The following is a 19,071-nucleotide window of genomic DNA, read 5'->3' as shown; positions in this document are numbered from 1 at the left end:
TAGTTTTGTCTTTTCCTCAGCTAAAATAAGAAGAGCTAACAAAATCAATGAAGATAATGAAGCTGAGAGGAGTAGTTTTCATGTCTCTATCATCTTTTTCTAGAACTGTTTTAAGAAACGCTTACTTTGATGGTTTAATTAAATTCTATCCAATTATATAATGCTTTTTCCTAACTTAGTAGTCAATATCGAAAATTGAAAACCAGCCTCAAGAATACACTTGAAGGTTGCAGTACGAGCACTAAATAGAGAGATTATTGTTGCTCTTTTATCGAAATTTTTCTTCAAAGTTTAAAATTTATTCATTTTTGTTTCACCTTAAAATACCCCTCAAGAAAACTTTATTTTAAAGAAAAAAAGGTGACCGTTGATCGATTTGTGTGTATAAAGCAAAAATTTAAATATTTCTTTGAGCAATGACATGTTCTTTTCTTATTTACACCTTTACATTCAAATATGTTTTAAAAAATATATTTATAAGATTAGTTCAGAACTAAAAATTAAGTAACTTTTTCATATTAATTATTCATTTATTCATTAGCCATATTGTCTTTCTATGCAATTACTATGCGTCCCATATTGTGAAACATTGCATTAGATAAATTTCAAATTATCTTACGTATAAAATGCATGAATTATATTATCATTGTTATGGAAAAGTCATTAGCAACATATATCTTTTTATGAAAAAATCTTTTAAAGTTATATTTTGTAATAAAAGTTAAATATTCATAAAAAACTAAATAGAAAAACAAATAATCTAATGAGCTAAACTAATTTTATAAGTTTTAAATTCTATTACAGCATTAGTAATTTACACCTGGCACAGTTCCACTCATTTTATGTGTCCTTCTCTTTGCAACTGGTTTGAGATTTCTTATGTGTTAACAAATGTAAAGATATTTTTACTTCAAACAAATCAATACAAACATTGAATACAAACTAAAACAATTCAATTCAAACCAAAAAACTTAAGTCTAAAAAGTTTCTGTTGGTTTTGGAAAATAAAAAAGATTTGGAATGGATTCCTTCTGCAAAACCTAAGCAAACGCCAGTATTTAGGTTTCTTAGGTAATTAGGAAAACTGTTACCTTATTCACTTAAGAAAATATTTTAATACTATCAGTGGTTATGTTACTGAAATACTAGGATTAAAATTCTGCAATGGTTAAAAATGTAGCAGGTTGTAAAAATTGATGATTTCACACAGAATTACCTAAAAAGATGCTGGAGATAAAAAGATACCACGATATAATTTGTCATAGACTACAATTTTTTAAAATTGTCTTCAAATCCTTTATTCACTTTGGAAAACTATTAACTTTCATGACACTTTTTAAACTTTCTTTGAAAGCATTTTGTTTGCTAGCCTGTTTTTTAAATCTAGCCTACCTCGGTTTTCTAACCTTTTACATAATTTTACATATATTTAAAAACTATTAATTTGCCTTGGAAAAAAAAATCGAAGATATTGAAAAATAATCGAAGATTGAAAAAATAATCGAAGAAAAATAAACGAAGATATGAAGAAATCTAGTGCAAAAAAAATTAATATTTAACAATTCTAAGTTATACTAAAAACAGTTTATTCTAAAATTTATTTCCTAACATTTTAAAGTTTTATCTATAAATATTTGTTAGTTTTGCACTCTGCTATAAAGTGATTTATCTCTTTTATATCTATAAACTACAGTTCGCTGATGCCATGACCATGACAACAGTCTTCTCCTACTTGCCCAAACTTGCTAAGGTAACGTTTTTTCTCTTTTTTTTAATAATTTCCTGTTTTAATTAGCTTTATCAGATCATCGCTTAGTATGAACAATAATGGCATATATTACTAATAACAATTCTAACAGACTTTTGTCTTCATAAATATTTTAAGTTTTTTTATTTTTGTTACATTATTTGTAAAGTATGCAGTGTTGTAGAATATGATATATGGTTTATATTCAGCTTATTTTTTTGAATTTCTTATTTTCAAGTAACATCTAGTTCATAACTTCCTTGTAAAAGTTGGACTTTCAAAAATCTTAACAATGTAAAAAATAAAAGCAAAAAAAAACTTTAATAATGTTTTGAAAAGGTTGAAAGGAAGCTCATAATCAAGTTTATATGATGATTTTTGATTTTATATATATATATATATATATATATATATATATATATATATATATATATATATATATATATATATATATATATATATCATTTAGTTTAGAGCAATAAAGTGTAACAAAAAATTTAGTTAATTATTAAGGTTATTGATGGCATGCACTATTTAAATATGAAACATAATGATTAGAACAGCAATGTGCTATTCTAAAAATATCGTAGTACATAAATTATCACTTTAATAAACTCAATAAATAAAAAAAGGAAAATTTAGCGATGTTTTGCCTTGAGCACACATCTAAAGATATTCCAAACCATTCCAAACTTGATATGCTTCATAGGTCATCAGGTGGCAAAAGTTTTTCAAAGTTCGATATTTCCTTTTATTCACATAATTTTTGTAATGGCTATTTATAAATAGTTGTTAGAATTTAACATACTTGCCTAGCTATTCTTCTAATAATTTTACTGTTCTCAATTTTTGTCCCAAATATTGTCACCAAAATGGTGGAAATAAGTAAATATGCAGACATAGTTATTGTTTTTAAGTTCAATTAAGTTTTTTATCAGCTTGCAAAGTAAAATGCCGATACAAAATTAACATTATTTTGCTTTTAGAATTTTGAATTGTCAGCAAACAAATTTTGAATGACTAGAAATATAGTTTATTTACATAACAATAATTTAGTTTATTTACAAAAGTTATTTATTACTCTATAAAATATTACTCTGATATAAAACTGTTATTTTTATGGAGATTGGCCTATTAATACGTTATTTTATACATAATGTATCAAAAAATACATATTAGATAAAACATTAAAAATATAATAAGTTATTTATAATTTATAATAACTAAAAAAGGATAAAATGATGAATCCAAAGACAATTTTACCAACTTAGCAATAGCAAGAAAACCTCGTGCGTGGACATTGAAAGAGCTTTATTGGATACGTTTGCAGTGGATCGTTTGGAGATGGAACGAAGGCGAATCCGTCAATAGTTTTACGGCCAATTTGCATCAATGTATGAGGCTGACTAAAGTTAAAAATAAAAAGTTAATACAACGAGCCTTTATAAATGCGTTACCAGGTGAAACTTCAAAGCATTTACGAGCGCAAGTAAAAATATTTGGGATAAACTTGCAGTATGTGTTAAACCACGAATGTGTGCTTTTTTTGGAACCAACGAAAGAGGAATGAGTTTTAACGAAGATCTCTAGAATGTATAAAAACATTAATAGATCATTTTCATTCTCTAATGGTTTTAGGTGCTATAATTGTGGTTGGCCTGGAAATATATCTGTTTTTCAAAGAAACAAAGTGTTAATGGGGGAATAAGATGTTTTTGATGAGAAAAGACTGACCATATTGCGAAATTTTAATCATCGCCAGCGTCAGCAGTTTCCTTGAGCAACTAACGTTACTTCCAATATAAATTGTGGATGCGAAAAACTTTGCAGGAAAAGAATAAATCAACAGTGGATGGACCCGAAGCATTATTTCAAGAAAAAAGGCTCAGCAAGCAAATACTTATATCAGAAGAAACGAACTCAAGTTTTGGCTGTAAACGGAGAACATTTGAAAACAGTGGGAGAAGCTACATTAACATTGATAACTGCTGGGAAACAACTACAGACATCATTAAAGATTTTAAATAGTGTTCTCGATGGTACAAATGTTGTTGTTGATATAGATGTTATTAATCCCTGTGATGGAGTGCACCTATGCGAATATCGAATTTGTTTTTGTTTCAATTTTTAATGAGGAAAGATTCTTTAATAACTGTTACTATGACAAACAAAAAAAGATGATTAAAGAATTGTCCCGGTAATGGCAGTTGAAAAGGAAAATAATACAACTTTTTTTGGACTTTTGTGAATTGAATCAGTATGTTAATTTGCATTATACCTAAGTCACGCAAGCGATAAAACAGTGAGGAGATGGAGAAAATTTGATGACAATCCTTGATGTCAGATGCGCCTTCATGCAAATATATATTAATTGGGTTTTGAGGATACATCAGGTGATAGTCTACAAAGAAATGCAATACCACCTTACAAATCTCGTCTTTGGTTTAAATTCTACACTGAAATTCTTGTCATCAGTCTAGCCATGGTAAGTAATTTTGATGCAGGTATTAGTGATTGACTATACATCATTATAATTGTCTATACATCAATGACATAATTAATTTGAAAAAGGCACCAACCGGTATTCACTCATTAACCGGACATGAACTTTAAAACGTGTGCTGACCAAAAGTCATACAGTTCAATCCAATAGACTATCATAAATACTAGTCAAACGGAGACTTTTACTATTACAAGAATTAATAAAAGGACTACAAAATAAACATCGTGTTAACGTGAATTCCGTCCTCTAAAAACAAAGTGTCATATTGGCGTTAATATGATGACGTGTACAGTGCAACGAATAATTTTGCGAGAAATGAGAAAAGATGTGAAAGATTGTGTGCGCTCTTGTTAGTACAATTCAATTCATCCAGCACCAATAAAATAGGATCATGGAGTGCTAGATGTTTCCGATATATGATATCGTATTGTCTGTTAGTTTACTTTCTAAAAAGCGTCATTAATCTTAACAATAATTGACTGTGATAAAACGTATAGCTGTGAAGGCACAATTATGTTCGTTATAAGCATATCAAAACAGGTTACAACAAATTTTATGATTGTAGAGCATGAACGAATATTTAAACTGATGGTGTACTAAAACAATTGCGAGACGCCAGGAATTCCTGCATCAGATGTAACCAAGAAGAAGAAAGCTTTAGTAAAGTTATGGTAACGACGTTAGTGACAGTGATGGCAAAATGGAAAATATAGACATATTTACTTTATTTATTTCAGGGACAAAGAGATCATAGAGACAGATGTTAAGGTTTATGAAGAAGATTGCGGTATTGAAGCTACAGGTGATAATATATTACCGGTGATCAGATAGACTACCAGAGAAAAAATGTATTTAACCAATCATGTAACTTAAGAACTTCAGTTCTTGAACGGATCTTTTAATAGCTTATTGTTATATTTCGTTGCGGTTTATAAAATACTGATGTAATACTAACTTAGTTTATTATTGTACTTATACCCTAAGCTCTTTTATATTTAATTATGCCCTTCAGAATTCTTCATTATAAAAATGTAAAGAAATTTTGTAGAACTACGTATAAGCATATTTATAGAAAAAAAATTATATGTTACAGAGAGTATAGCCGACCTAATTAAACTTAGATTTATGTTTTTCTTTTAGTCCTTCGGAGCCTCAGAAGTTCAAACAGGTAAAGATTTATAGCCTATAGATTTAAGTTAAAAAAGATTTTAAAAATTTTATCTTTGATAAAGTCTGAAATATTTAAATTCCTTTTTCAAAACCTCACTTGTTTTGAACAAAATGTATGGGAATGCCTGTACAATCAAATTCTAAATGTAATGAACATTTATTTAAATGTAATGAACATAAATGTAATGAACATTTATTTAAATGTAATGAACATTTATTTCCTAAGCAAAAGGAAAAACAATTATTTTCTCCGAGAAATAAATCCAGCACCTCTTAAACCTTTTAATGTTTCAAATTTATTCTGTAAATGAACAATACTAAAATAATACTTTGAAATATAAGTGTTATAATTAATATTGCAATACATTAAATTATATTTGTAATAGTTATTTGTCATGATAACTATGTTCAGAATTTCAAAAGGGCTAAAGGTTATTGCATATTGGAGCATTAATAAGATATAAGTTGCTAGAGAAAGTATAAGTAAATCTGGATACAAGTTTTTTTCATACCCATTTTATGCTGTTTAGGGAAAGATGCTGGTTTAATTGCTGCGTCATTGTTTATTTCAAGAATTTTTAGCAGGTTTGCTTTTACTTAAAAGATTTCAGTCAATTTCACTTAAAGTGATTAATATAGACTAATATAAAACTTGAACTAGCATTGTTTTTTAAAGAAAATTTATATTTGAAATTAATCTTTGCACAAGCAAAATTCACTTTCGCTTTTTTTAACATAGATGCTTATTCAAAAATTGAACTTTTTTACACTATATATTAATTTTAAAAAGTTATTAATTGCTATATTGTAACTATAAAAAGACTTTAGAGATATCTTAGCAGTATCACAAAACCAACTTATACTTCAATTTGATACAAATACCTACTAAACCTAAGCAAAAATATAACGTTTTGTCTCCATATGCAATACTTTGTTTGAAATCTCTTGAACTTTGTATATTGAAATTAATATCCTAAAAATCTTGCAAATCCAAATTTAATTTCTATCTAATTTAAACTCTAAGAAATTCAATTCCAATTCTAAGAAATCAGCTAAATGAATTATTAGTAAAAAATGCTCTTCACACCAAAATTTTACATACTTTTAGTTTTAAATTTATCTCTTAATATTATTAAGATTGGCAAATTTATTAGTGATTCATTCAAGAAAATATACAAGCCAACTTTTTTTCTCAAGCTACTTATAGTTGGGGACAAAAATGTTTGAATTTATAATATTTTATAAAGATCTTGTTGTATGTCCTAGAAAATTTCTCATCAAATTATCGTTAGAGCAGTTGATCCGTAGCTTTTTTTAGTGTTGCTAATATTTTATACTTATTTATAATTTAAATATATATTTACGCACTCTAAAGCCTTCTCTGGGGTTACTTTGCTGATATACTGGGTACAAAGAAAGTGCTCCTTATCTCCTCTTCTGGTATAGCTATTTCCACATTTGCATTTGGATTCAGTCGCTCATTTACTTGGGCATTAATTACAAGATTGCTACAAGGTGCATCAATGGGTTAGTAAATTTAACTTAGAACTAAGCTTCAGCTCTAGTATTTAGAATGTAATGCGATACTTATATTTTAGTTTTGTACTTGTATTTTTTTTTGTTAATCTTTCATTTCTCGTGTATTTCATATGCACTGTTCTATAGCTAACTTAGAAAAAATTATATTTACAGGATTTCAAGGAAGCTACGTCAATCACTACTTTACGGAATTGCTTTTGCGCAGTTTTATAACATAATAAACTAGTCTAGATGCGCCGATGCTTTTAAAATCATTTCAGCAAATTATTTTAGTCATCAACTTCTATTAGTAAATTTAGTTAAATATATGTAATTGTGTTATATGTATATGTAATTGCTGTTATAATACTTTGTGCTATAATTTTGCAAAAGTGCTTAAAATAATGTTTTTTTAATGATAAATGTTTTTGTTCTAAAGTATTGTTTATTAAGGTGTGGTTATTATCACAAAATGCATTCTGATTGACATCTGTGATGATACAAATGTTGGATTAGCTTTAACAATACTTTTTTCTGGGTTTCAAGTTGGACTTGTTATTGGACCTAGTTTAGCAGGTTAAAAACATATTCGTACGAATGTTTTTTATTCATTTGTTTATTAGGATACTCAATTTGCATATCGTTTTGTAACATTCAATTATCGTACAGATTTTTAATTCTACATTTATCATTATTGATTACAGGGTTGGTAGTGATTTTCAGACTAATCTCTAGGAATTTTAATCGCTAAAAAAGATCAGACTATATTTGTTTTTTATGCTTTATATACGACAACAAAGTAAAAAAATTAGTTTTGAATTAAAACTGATAAACTTGATCTATGCAAGTTTAGCTTTAAGAGCTTTTATCATTCAGAATCAGAATTTGAAGTGTCTAAAAGTGTTCTGCAAATTCTGAGAACAAAGCTATTGATAGAAAATTACACAAAACGACTTACGATACATATTTAGAACATCTCCCATATTCCATATAATACTGAAAGAGTGTTTGAAGTTGAAAAGACCATGAGATAATTTTTAAGACTATTATGAAAAACAGTGTTATCAGGCCTGTGAGTCAGGTTTGGACAGATTCACTTTATTATTCTATCTGTAGCACAGTAGAAAACAATGTATGCACAAAAGCTCACTTTAGTCTCAGGTTTCTCAAGCCATCGATTAGAAGAGCTTTGAACTCAATATCAAATTTATACCTCAACAGAACATGCCAGGCCTTCTATCCACATTTATAGGCTGTCATTTCAAAAAATTAAGATAAAGCTGAACCTTTAAAGAGAATCTTTTATCTAAAACTTTTCTTTCAAAATTATTATTTAGAAATAATTGTTTCTAATTCTAATATTTTGCAATAGTAAGTTTGAAACTCGCTGCAGCAACCTGTGTAAATTTCTTTATCAATTAGTTATTGACGAAATGATGTATTGCATTGATGATATTTAATTTAAAATAAATTTTCTTTTTAACTATTTTTCACTTTATAAACCAAGTCTTATTTATTGCATAAAATTTGAACTTTAGCTTTGTTAGTTTTTCCCATTGAGCAATACCCACATACATTTACTAAAGGTATGAAATCATTTATAAGTTTGAATTCTGTTTTTCTAAAATAGTTATATGCAGGGTGGGCGCTTATATCCAAATTTTCTAAAACTACTGCCATTTTAAAACATAAACAAAAACAAAGCAAACACGTTTTTCAGACATTTCAACCATCATATCGAAAAAATATGATTGCAGAGTCGCAGTAGTGGAATCTTTTCCTGCCGGGCACTCAGTTCAAGAAATTATTTGGAGGTTCGGGTACCTAATAACCACAATATATGACGTCGCAAAAAAATTTAAAGATTTTATGGACTCTGTAGACTATAAGAAATATGCCAGGGAGACCAGTCAGGAATCAAGACTTTATCATCAGGATCCAGGTGATCATAAATGAGGATCCTACCAACTTCATCAGGAAATTAATAAAGTTAATGGATGTGTTTTCACACACCATAAGAAAAGCCATCTATTAAGACCTTAGTTAAAAGTCCTAGATCCTGATGTGGCTCTTCTTCCAGAAAGGTAAAAATGTCAATAAGGAAGTCTACCTGGAGCTTTTAAGTAGTTAGGTGAAACCTTAGATTGACAATTGTTCTGAAGGTAAACCCTAAGTTTTTCAGCAAGATTTTGCACCTGCCTATGCTTCTAATTTGGCAAAGGTTTTGCTCGATAAGAGTCTGCTATTGCTCTGGTCAAAGGCTTCCAATGGCTACTTATGGCTTCCAAAGTCACCAGATCTTAATCCATCGGAACACTATGTAAGGGGCGCATCAGAACAAGAAACCAACAAGTCCAAATGTAACACTTTAAAGTCTTTTTGAAGCTAACAAGCGCAACTGTAGCTCCTAACTTGTCCGCCGACAAGTTCGTGCGCATCTACTTCAGATTCCAGAAAAGAACTGAACAAGTCCTTGAAGCTGATGGTTGGATTGATTAAAATTAAAGATCTGGAATGCATAAATTACTGTAAAAAACTCAGAAATAAATCTTTGAAACTCAAATTTTTTTATAAACTTTAACGCTTTATCAAAATATTCTGGATTCAAAACGCCCATCCAGTATTGTGCATGTTTTTGCATTTATATATTTTCAAAAGTGTTTTTTAACATGTTGCTTCTTTGGTTTAGACTCTTTCTTTAGCAAATATCCAATATTTTTACCTAATCTGCTTATAACTGCTACTTTTGTTCTCGGAAATATATGGGCGTTTTGGGTTGTTCCAACAGATAACAGGTAAAGAAGGTTTTTAAAATTTTAATTAACAAACAAGGGTGTAAAGGTTTTTTTTTGTCACATGTTTTCCTAGACTTTTTAAACCTGAGGAGAGTTGTTTAATTGACGAAGAAACACCTGTGCACAGTAAGTTCACAGATAAGCAAGATCAATATTTCAAGCTCTCTCTAAATGTTGAAGAACAGCATCATGTGATGGCAGAAAGTTCCTCATCACTTAAAAGCAGTAAAAATGTTGATTCTCTTTTTCAAAGACTAATTTATGCTTTTAAATATTCATCTCCAGGCAGGATTTTGAGGTTTGTAGTTTTTCCAACATAGCTTTTTCATTTATAATTATTTATATGATTCAATTACGCTATTTATAAATTAGAAACTAAAATTTTATGCATAAATTTTATATAAATAACTAAATTTATTATTCTTAATTATTCAGATCAAAGGAAGGTTTCGCTTGTGTCGTGCTTTATGGTTTATTTGGAATAGTTGGTATTGGATATGGAGAAATTACACCTGTTTTTTTGGCCACTTCTAAAGAGTACGGTAAAAAAAAAAATCTTTTGGTAGAATGATAACATTTATCTTTTGGTAGAATGATAACATTTATCTTTTGGTAGAATGATAACATTTATCTTTTGGTAGAATGATAACATTTATCTTTCCCATAAATGTTCTTTTAGGCAGTAGATAGCTCAATGCTGTAAAGTTGTCAGAAACTTTTTTTTTAATGGATATGTTAACTTTTTAATTCAATTTTTAGATTTTTTTGTTGAGAATTGATGTATAAGTCCCAAATATGTTACTGTGTAAAAAATAATTGCCAAATTCAGCAAAATAAATTAGGTGTTAATATCAACTTTAACCCAAATTGTAATATAGATATAACCCAAATTATAATATAGATATTGCATAAATATGATTAACAGCAGTTTCTTAAGCTAATTTGAACGAGTATGTTGCTGAAAGTGAAAGCTTAGTTAAGTTGCATGATTGTTATTAGTTTAGAATGTAAAGCCCTTGCTGGGGGTTTGTAATTAAGGTACGGAATAAATAAGAATATACTCCCAGATTACATGTATGTTCCGCCTAACAAACAACTGCTTATGGATTTTAAAGTATCTTAGAATAGCATAAAAGTAACTCTAAAAAAGCTCTACCAGTGTAATTTGTGTTGTGTTGGAATAAATTTTAAATAAACATAGTATGCAGAAAGTATATTACTCAAAACTGATTACTAAATAACTGTTACAAATTTTAATAAGATCTGTTCTACAGTGGTTTTCATAAATTTAGACGCACTCATATTTGAGAATAGAAATTTTTAGTTTTTTAACGATAAAACAATAACGAAAAAAGATTTCGGTTTAGTTTTTTTTTTATTTATTAGATAAATACATACAGAATACAAAAAATTTTGAAAAAAAATTTACAAAAAAATACAAATACTAAGTGATTATTAGGTACAACTAGGTGGTATTGAAAAAAAAAGACAAAAAAAATTATTCACAAATTTAAACGCACAAATTCAAGATTTTGGCACATCGCTTCTGGGATCCTATACTAGGTCTCCTTAAGGACGCCCTTCAGCTGGCCAAGTGTAGAAATTTGAACCTTTGCCAATTCACGGTCAATCCAAACCCAAATGTTTTCAATCGGGTTCAAATCAGGTGAGTATGGAGGCCACGGTATTGTCTTGATATTACTATCGTTGAACCACTCCTTTGTATAGTATGCAGTATGTGCAGTAGCACCATCTTGTTGAAGTTTCCATGGTTTGTCATTGAGCATAAGCACGTCCATTGATGGAACTAGGCTGTTTTCCAGTACGTATATTCTGGAGTTGATTCTTCCGGTGTATGTTTGGCGCATACCAACACCTTTGTAATTGAAGCATGACATCAAGATTCCTATCGAGCCTCCTCCACTTTGTACACTCGGTCTAATGTACCTGGTGTAATACTTTTCGTGAGCCATTCTTTTGACTGTTATGTTAGATTTGTGATTGATAAGTTCAAAGTTACTCTCATCACTCCACATTATGTTTTTCTATTGTTCTATTGTCCATCACCTTCTTTCATGACTTGCTTTCTCGCTGGCACCACCAGTGTGAAGAAGGTTTTGCTTCGTTGTCCGAACGCATTTCTCAGAAACTCCAAATAACCTGGCGATTTCTCTATTACTTTTGGTTTCTTCTTTAATGTGAGCAACAATTTGCCATTTTTCACCTTGAGTGATACGTCTTTTGCCCATTTTTCGCGTCTTTTTACTGCAAAAGTAACTTAACTTTTGTTTATTTATTAAATAATGATTAAATAATTCCAGGTAAGTCATATTTATGTAAGATTTTTTGACAAAATCAATTAATTTAGGCCTATTTATGAGAAATGTGGGAAAAAAACTACTAATTAACTATCAATTAATAAGATATTAGACTTTTTTGATTGTGCGTCTAATTTATATATCAAACATAGCGGTAGCACTTTTGTTTTATTTTTATTTTAAGCATTTTCTCACATACATATAAAAAAAAAAAGAGCGCTTCTAAATTTATGAAAACCACTGTATTTATTAGAAGTGATGTTGCCGTATCCTTTTCTGCTTTCAAGCTTTTTCAAACTACAATTGTCTATTCCATGTGAACTATTTCGTTCTACATCAAAAACGACTTTCTCATTCTATATCAAAAACTACAGATACTGTTACTAATTAATATGTGAATAAGTTTATATTTTGATATAAAAAATTGATGTGTAATGAGTGAATATGATAAAACAAAGTAAATAGATAAAAGTACTGTCAGCTTTACTGTTGGTTTTGCTGCTGCAGAACAAATCTAAATTTGATACATGAAAACAAAATGCTAGAAAAGCTGTTCACAAAAATGTTAATAGATATAGATAATAAACAGTTGCAGAGAAATACGCACTAAGTCCACGAATCAATTTTAAAAAATAGTTAATCCTAAGCCTTTTATTAGTATGATTGGATGAAATAAAGTTTCCAAAAGATTGATATAATGACGTGAATTAAAAAAACTCTCCAATAGAAACTTGTAAAACCGAATCTTGTACTTCTCCATCAAACATCAATAAAAAAAGATCTAAAACACTCTAAATGATTTTACTATGCTTGAAACACTAATGAAAAAGTTTGTTAAACACGTTTTTCATTTCTTTTGCGTTACCTTTTTCACATTATCAAAATGACTTGCGTTATCTCTTTTAATGTAGTTAATGGTTGTTAGGGTAACCTTGGGCAAAGCGAGACACCTGGGCAAAGTGAGACAATTAGGTTTTCTAGCTTTGTACAGAATTTTTTAAAAATGATTCAGTAATTTTGTTTAATTATATTAAAAATTTCATGTTTTTTTTAATGTTTTAAAGTAGTTTCCATCAGTTTTTTCATATAATAATGACATAGAAAAGTCGGTTTAACGCTTACGAGTTGCGTCAATTTGATTGAAAAATCAAAATTTTTTTTTCTTATATGTAAAAAATCCACGTACGCTACCATTTTTTACCACATAACAAACATAATATTGAGTTTGTAACCGTTTATTTGTTATCTTTCAGCTTCCACTCTTATTTTTATGTCAGATTATTTTTATGTCAGATTATTTTGTTTCAAAGATATTTAAGAAATTTACAACTTCACATTTGCGGGGAAAGTGCGACAACGCTAGTTACTGAAAAAGATCGTTAAGGTAAACGTTTAGGATAGCAAGTTTATAAACCTTATAAATCGTCAAAGTAAACGTTTACCATATTATCATTTTATGAAAGAAATTTATGTTAAAGTAAAACATAACTTTATTAGAAACTTTAAAAGAATATAAAATAACTTTGTTGTCATTTAGTGACCAAAAATTTTTAAATGAGAAACTACAAGAGAAAAACTAATCAAGCTAACTGGAACGAAAATGACATGAAAAATGCTGTAACAGCAGTAAAGGTGAACAAGATTTCTTTAAGAAAAGCTTGTAAAATATATTTAGTGTGCCAAAAGATTCACTACATCGGCGTGTTAAAAAGGCTTCACTTGAAAGTAGTTTACATACTAATTTACTTGGAAGATTTAGAAAAGTGCTTTCTGATAACCAAGAACAAGATCTAAATAAGTATATTAAAGATATGGACAATTCATTTTATGGTCACTCAATGATGGATATTAGATTGATAGTATTTGAGTTCTGCAAAAAAATATTTAATTCCAAATCCTTTTAACAAAGATAAGAAAATTAGCAGAAGACTTTGTGCGAGGCAGTTTCTATAAATTGAGTATTTGGTTTGAACGAAGATAATATTAAAGTCTTTTTTAGTAATTTAGAGAATTTGTGAGATGAATATCACTTTGAGCCACATCAAGTTTTTAATTTTGATGAGTCTGGATTGTCATGCGTCCATAAGCCATTAAAAGTTATCTCATCTACAGGAAAACGGTGTGTTTCATCAGTGACAAGTGGGGAAAAAGGAGTCACAACAACAATTTTATGTGCATATAATTCTGTTGGTCATTATGTACCACCCATAATGATATTTAAGCGCAAAAAAAAGAAATTATTACTCACAGATAATGCTCCAGTTGGAACTATTCAAGGATGCTCAGAAAATGGCTGGGTTAATGATGATTTATTTTATTAAATATATGCAACTTTTGTTAAACATGTACGATGCACCTTGATAAACAAAGTTTTACTTACATTTGACGGTCATCGTTCTCGTATCAAAAGTTTAAAACTTATAAACTATGCTCGTAACAATTGATTGTATTTGCTATCGCTACCACCACACACTACTCATAAACTTCAGCCATTGGACCGTGGATTTTTTAAGCCTTTGAAAACCTTTTTTAATCAAGCACGTATGAGATGGATGCGAAACCATTCAGGAAGACGAATACAAATAGAAAATCTTGGAGAAATTTTTAATGAACCATATTTAAGAGCTGCTAATATGGAAAATCCTACTTCTAGTTTTAGAGCCACTGGAATTGTCCCATTTAATCCGCATTTGTTAGAAAATGAATATCCAAGGACATCTTTAAGTGTTAATAATAATAAAATCAGGTTATCCATACCTTATGAAACTCACTTTGAACGCGATAACAAAAAAGAAAGTGAAATTATAACTACAGTGTTTAACTTATTATCATTGTTCTTTTCAAGTAAGATTTTTTTCCTATATGGAGAACTAGTTATAACTATAGTTATAGTTACAACTACTAGTTATAACTATAGTTATAACTAGTTCTTCATATAGGAAAAAAATCTTACTTGAAAAGAACAATGAGAAAATAACGATAGGAAAAAAAAAAAGAACAATAAGAAAAAAATTTACTGGAAAAGAACAATGATAATAAATTAAAAATATATATATATAAAAAAGAACAAAAAGAAAAGAAAATTAAAGAAATGCTTTATTGAAAAAAAAGTAAACAATGAAGAGGAATGGCTTTGTCTAGTTTATCTAGGGAAATGGTGCATTGGTACCAAAATTGACTGGATAACTTGTTGTGTATGTACTGTTTGGGTACGCGAAGGCAGCACATTAAACGATGTCTGCTTTTTATGTGAATAGATTTTATTCAAATTTTTTTACTAACATCAAACTTTGCATACGCATTTTTTTATTGATAATTTTTAATCTCTATCATGTTTTTTTATTTAAAAGTAAAAATTACATTATAAAATGATAATTTTGTGTTTTTATTTGCATTCTTATATTTAATCAGATCGAGTTTATTAAAAGTCTGCTTTAATTTTATTGAAAATTACATTTTTTACTTAGTTTTTTCTTCAAATGAAATCTGTCTCACTTTGCCCCAGGTTTTGGGGAAAGTGAGTCTGGGTAGTTATTGTCATTTTGAATTTAATTATGTACCAATGCAACAACCTATCACCACAAATATTTAAGAGATTATTAGACAAATAATGTGCTAGTTGCCTGCAAAAAGTCTTGTTATGAAATGTGATTCTTCTCAAGTTATGAACATTCTCCCTGAAAGTGTCTCGCTTTGTCCCAGGTTACCCTACCATTTTATAAAACAGGTCATTTTTGGTAGAACACTGTGAGTAAAAGTTATTTGGATCTTGACTGATTTTTTTTACAGGGGGAACTGCAATGACAGTATTTGATATTGGAATGTTGATGTTGATATATAGCATTATCTTACTGTTTACTCAGTTGGGAACTTCAAAGGTTTGTAAAGTTTAAGACCATTAATTTGCAATTTAGCTAACCTAACATTAACTCTAGTTGTTATATTTTCCTTAGTATTATTGAGAACATTATTATTAATAAGCTTATAAAAGTCCTCTTATCAGCATTTAATTCGATATACTGTTTCAATCGTGGGCTTTCATTAACATTGCACCCTCTGTGAGTAATTAACACACCATACTTTACATATAATGTGAAATATGGTATGTCATGAATAACATGTTTGTTTTTATCTTTTAAATTGGGTACTAAATTATCGATTTAGCGATTCATAGAACTATCTTTAATTTTGTTGTTTTGTTGTTGATCTTACAAATTTGAAGAAAGATAAGACTTCTTTGTACTACATCAAAATTGATACTAAAAACATATTCCTAAGTTTTTTAAGCAGAGTTTTCTTTTTTCATTAGTAATACCCTTGAAAACTTCTTTTGTCTAATTTGTTTTATGCATATTTTTAATCCGGTTTTTGAGCATTTGTAAATCATGGTTAATATCTTTCCACTTTGTTTTTTAAATTTCATTATCAACATCAACTAACCACTTATTCCAGTCAATTTTATGTACCACAAATACAAAAATATTGCAAACAGGTTTTTATAAAATATGATTAAATCATTAAGCTCTTGATTTAATGCATTATTTTCATCTGATGATGAATTAATCAGTTTACTTTTTTCACCTTTGGTGGTTTGTTCCTGACTTATAGCGCTCTGCGCAGTGGCTTCGAATGGTTATTTAATAAGTTAAACATTTCAAACGTTATAGTTTTGAATGACCAGTTTTAACAAAATTTCTTAAACTACTTCGTAAGTCTTATATATTCGGGATCATTTACTGTGCGGATATAATTTTTATTAACAACAGAAAAACTTATAACATTTTAATATTCATTTAGTTAACTAAATAAAATATTTACTGCTCTGCAGTCTCGCATCTTGACTGGAACTAATATCTACTAAATAGTAATTGTTCCATTTAAAACCATCCCAGAACGATGTTTTTCTAGTTACTTTACCTCTAAATTTAAAAGCATTATAACAGCTAGGAAAAGTAAATTCTCCAATTTCTACAGGCTTTAGTTCGAAAGATTTTGATTTTTCCTTGCATTACAAAGCCAAGGAGAAACTTTTTTTTCGAGTTTGTTGAATGTATCATTGATTCCAAAGGATTTAAAATTTTATCTTTAAGAAAATCTATCATTTCTTTCTTATTTTAATGTGACCAACATTTGGCTTTGTTTTCTCTTAATATTTTCTTTAACTCTTCTAGCATTACCATTTTCTCTTATAGTGAGAATTTTTAGATAAATTATTCAATAAAAATGATGTATCAGTAAGTTTTTATGGTTAGAGCTAGTAGATCAGTAGATCCTTCGGACACATTAATCCAGTAGAACTTAATGTGACATAAATGTTTGTCAGATTGATATGATCAAAGATGGCAGAATTATGCTGCTGATCATTAAACCTAGGATAAACCTAGGAATCTCTGGTGATGATATTATAGAGAGCCTACAAGTAAAGTTTGTTGAAGCAAGTACATTTAACTGATCACACAGTTCACTTAATGAGCAATAGATAATGTCACTTGTCTATTGTTTTTAAAAGTTTATACTTATCTTTCAAATTAAATGTACCCTTTGGAACAGGACCGAGTATGCAATAACTCTCACTTGGATGAGTATGCATATCTAGTAAATCAATGTTTCTACGTATATTACCAGAGCTATTTAGTTTTGTACCATTTTGTGGTTCATACATTCTTTATTTATAAGAGCCAATACTTTCGTCTTTTAATGGCGTTTCAGTGAAATTTGAAATGTCCATTTCATTACGGAAAAAATTTTTTCATTTGTAAATATGTGGAGAAAAAAAATGTTCAGAAAATATATTTGCCAAAAAAAATTTAAAAAGAATAGAAAAAAATTTTTATTTTTAAATATTTCTGAGCTGATTTAGCCGTATCTATACAAATGATTTTTTTTCATCATTAATATATATGCTGCAAAGTTCAATCAATCGAAATAGTTTTTGTGATTTCGTTTTTTCATACATCTTTTCACTATAAAATATAAACTTAACCGCAAATTTAACGCACCACTTATAAACTTCGACTTATTTTGAAAAATATTATGTATTTTCTGATTTATAAATTACAAAGATGATAATGTTTGTTTTTACGCCTTTTAGAGGTTTTATTCCGTTTTCCTTATTTAGATTTCAAATTATAGCAGCTTTTCATATGTGGTATGTTTTTGTTGCAATTAAACCTAACTTTTAATAGAAAAGTATGTATTACTTTTTAACTACCATTTGAGCAACATTTCTGTTAGAAAGGCAAAGTGCTAGATGAACATTAAATTGTGATGAATGCGTTGCAATTCCTACTTTGTCCAATGAAGGATTAACAAATCGCAAACTTGCTAGAAGATTCGGAGTGTCTCATTCAACAACCGTTAAAGTTCGGCCAAGTTGTCAAGCGTGATCATTGGTCTCTACAAAGGTTTGTACAGACCAATGATCAAATTTGACGACTTCGCCAAGTCATACCACGAGCTACTAATACCGTGGAGGACCAATTTTTAATGCTTCGAACACTGAGAGAACGATTCAATACTGCACGAAGTCTTTTAATCCAACTTGCTGAGGTTCATGGAACTGCTGTTTATCAAGATGCCACAAGTCTTCTATTCAAGATACCATAAAAATAAAGCTTTGTGCCTTAAGTTTTAAGACCTCGGGCAGCCGCAACTGGTCAGAGGTTGTCTATTGACCACTGAAGAAACCGGCTTTTGCGAGGAGGAATGTGAATTGATAAATAAATTATCGGGGACAGGTCTTATTTACAGATGAGTCAAGGTTTTGCTATGTATGTTCTATTTGACCCCAAGATTGATAATTTGCTGGTAACATTCAAGAAACCACTTTTTATGGAAGCGGCTCAGCGAAGGAATGGGGTGGAATATCGTTAACAAGTTGCAAAGAGCTTTTTATTGTTGATGGTAGGCGCTGGACTTCTCAGCGATACATAGCAGACATTTTAAAACCTTTTGTGATACCTTTTGCACCGTACATTGCAGATAGATTCTCTGTTACGCTGGATAATGCTAAAGCACATA

The 19,071-nt window shown here is 29.1% G+C and overlaps 1 protein-coding gene across 17 annotated transcripts in view; it reads left to right on the top strand.

Moving 5' to 3' along the window:
* LOC149876057 (uncharacterized) overlaps positions 1 to 19,071 on the top strand; it is a 41,994-nt gene that overhangs the window by 7,328 nt on the left and 15,595 nt on the right. For 15 of the 17 annotated variants that reach the window (XR_016448937.1, XR_016448942.1, XR_016448941.1 and 12 more), the window contains 10 exons: positions 1,694 to 1,750; positions 5,391 to 5,418; positions 5,951 to 6,005; positions 6,796 to 6,947; positions 7,392 to 7,514; positions 8,477 to 8,524; positions 9,628 to 9,733; positions 9,807 to 10,031; positions 10,169 to 10,275; positions 15,841 to 15,929. Coding sequence is in view for 10 of the 17 variants with exons in the window: in XM_090075808.1 (XP_089931934.1) it covers positions 1,694 to 1,750; positions 5,391 to 5,418; positions 5,951 to 6,005; positions 6,796 to 6,947; positions 7,392 to 7,514; positions 8,477 to 8,524; positions 9,628 to 9,733; positions 9,807 to 10,031; positions 10,169 to 10,275; positions 15,841 to 15,929 (990 nt within the window). In the remaining 7 variants the exon portion in view is untranslated. Of the gene's footprint in view, positions 1 to 1,693; positions 1,751 to 3,018; positions 4,233 to 5,390; positions 5,419 to 5,950; positions 6,006 to 6,795; positions 6,948 to 7,391; positions 7,515 to 8,476; positions 8,525 to 9,627; positions 9,734 to 9,806; positions 10,032 to 10,168; positions 10,276 to 15,840; positions 15,930 to 19,071 lie in introns of all 17 variants that reach the window. The other 2 variants (XM_090075814.1, XM_090075810.1) reach the window with 2 other exon arrangements.

The sequence above is a fragment of the Hydra viridissima genome, unplaced genomic scaffold, assembly GCF_058129835.1.
Source record: "Hydra viridissima isolate aposymbiotic clone 2 unplaced genomic scaffold, HvirCarnegie_v1 scaffold_49, whole genome shotgun sequence".
Taxonomy (NCBI): Eukaryota; Metazoa; Cnidaria; class Hydrozoa; order Anthoathecata; family Hydridae; genus Hydra; species Hydra viridissima.
Note: the sequence above shows the minus strand (reverse complement) of the source record. Positions and strands in the feature narration are given on the sequence as shown.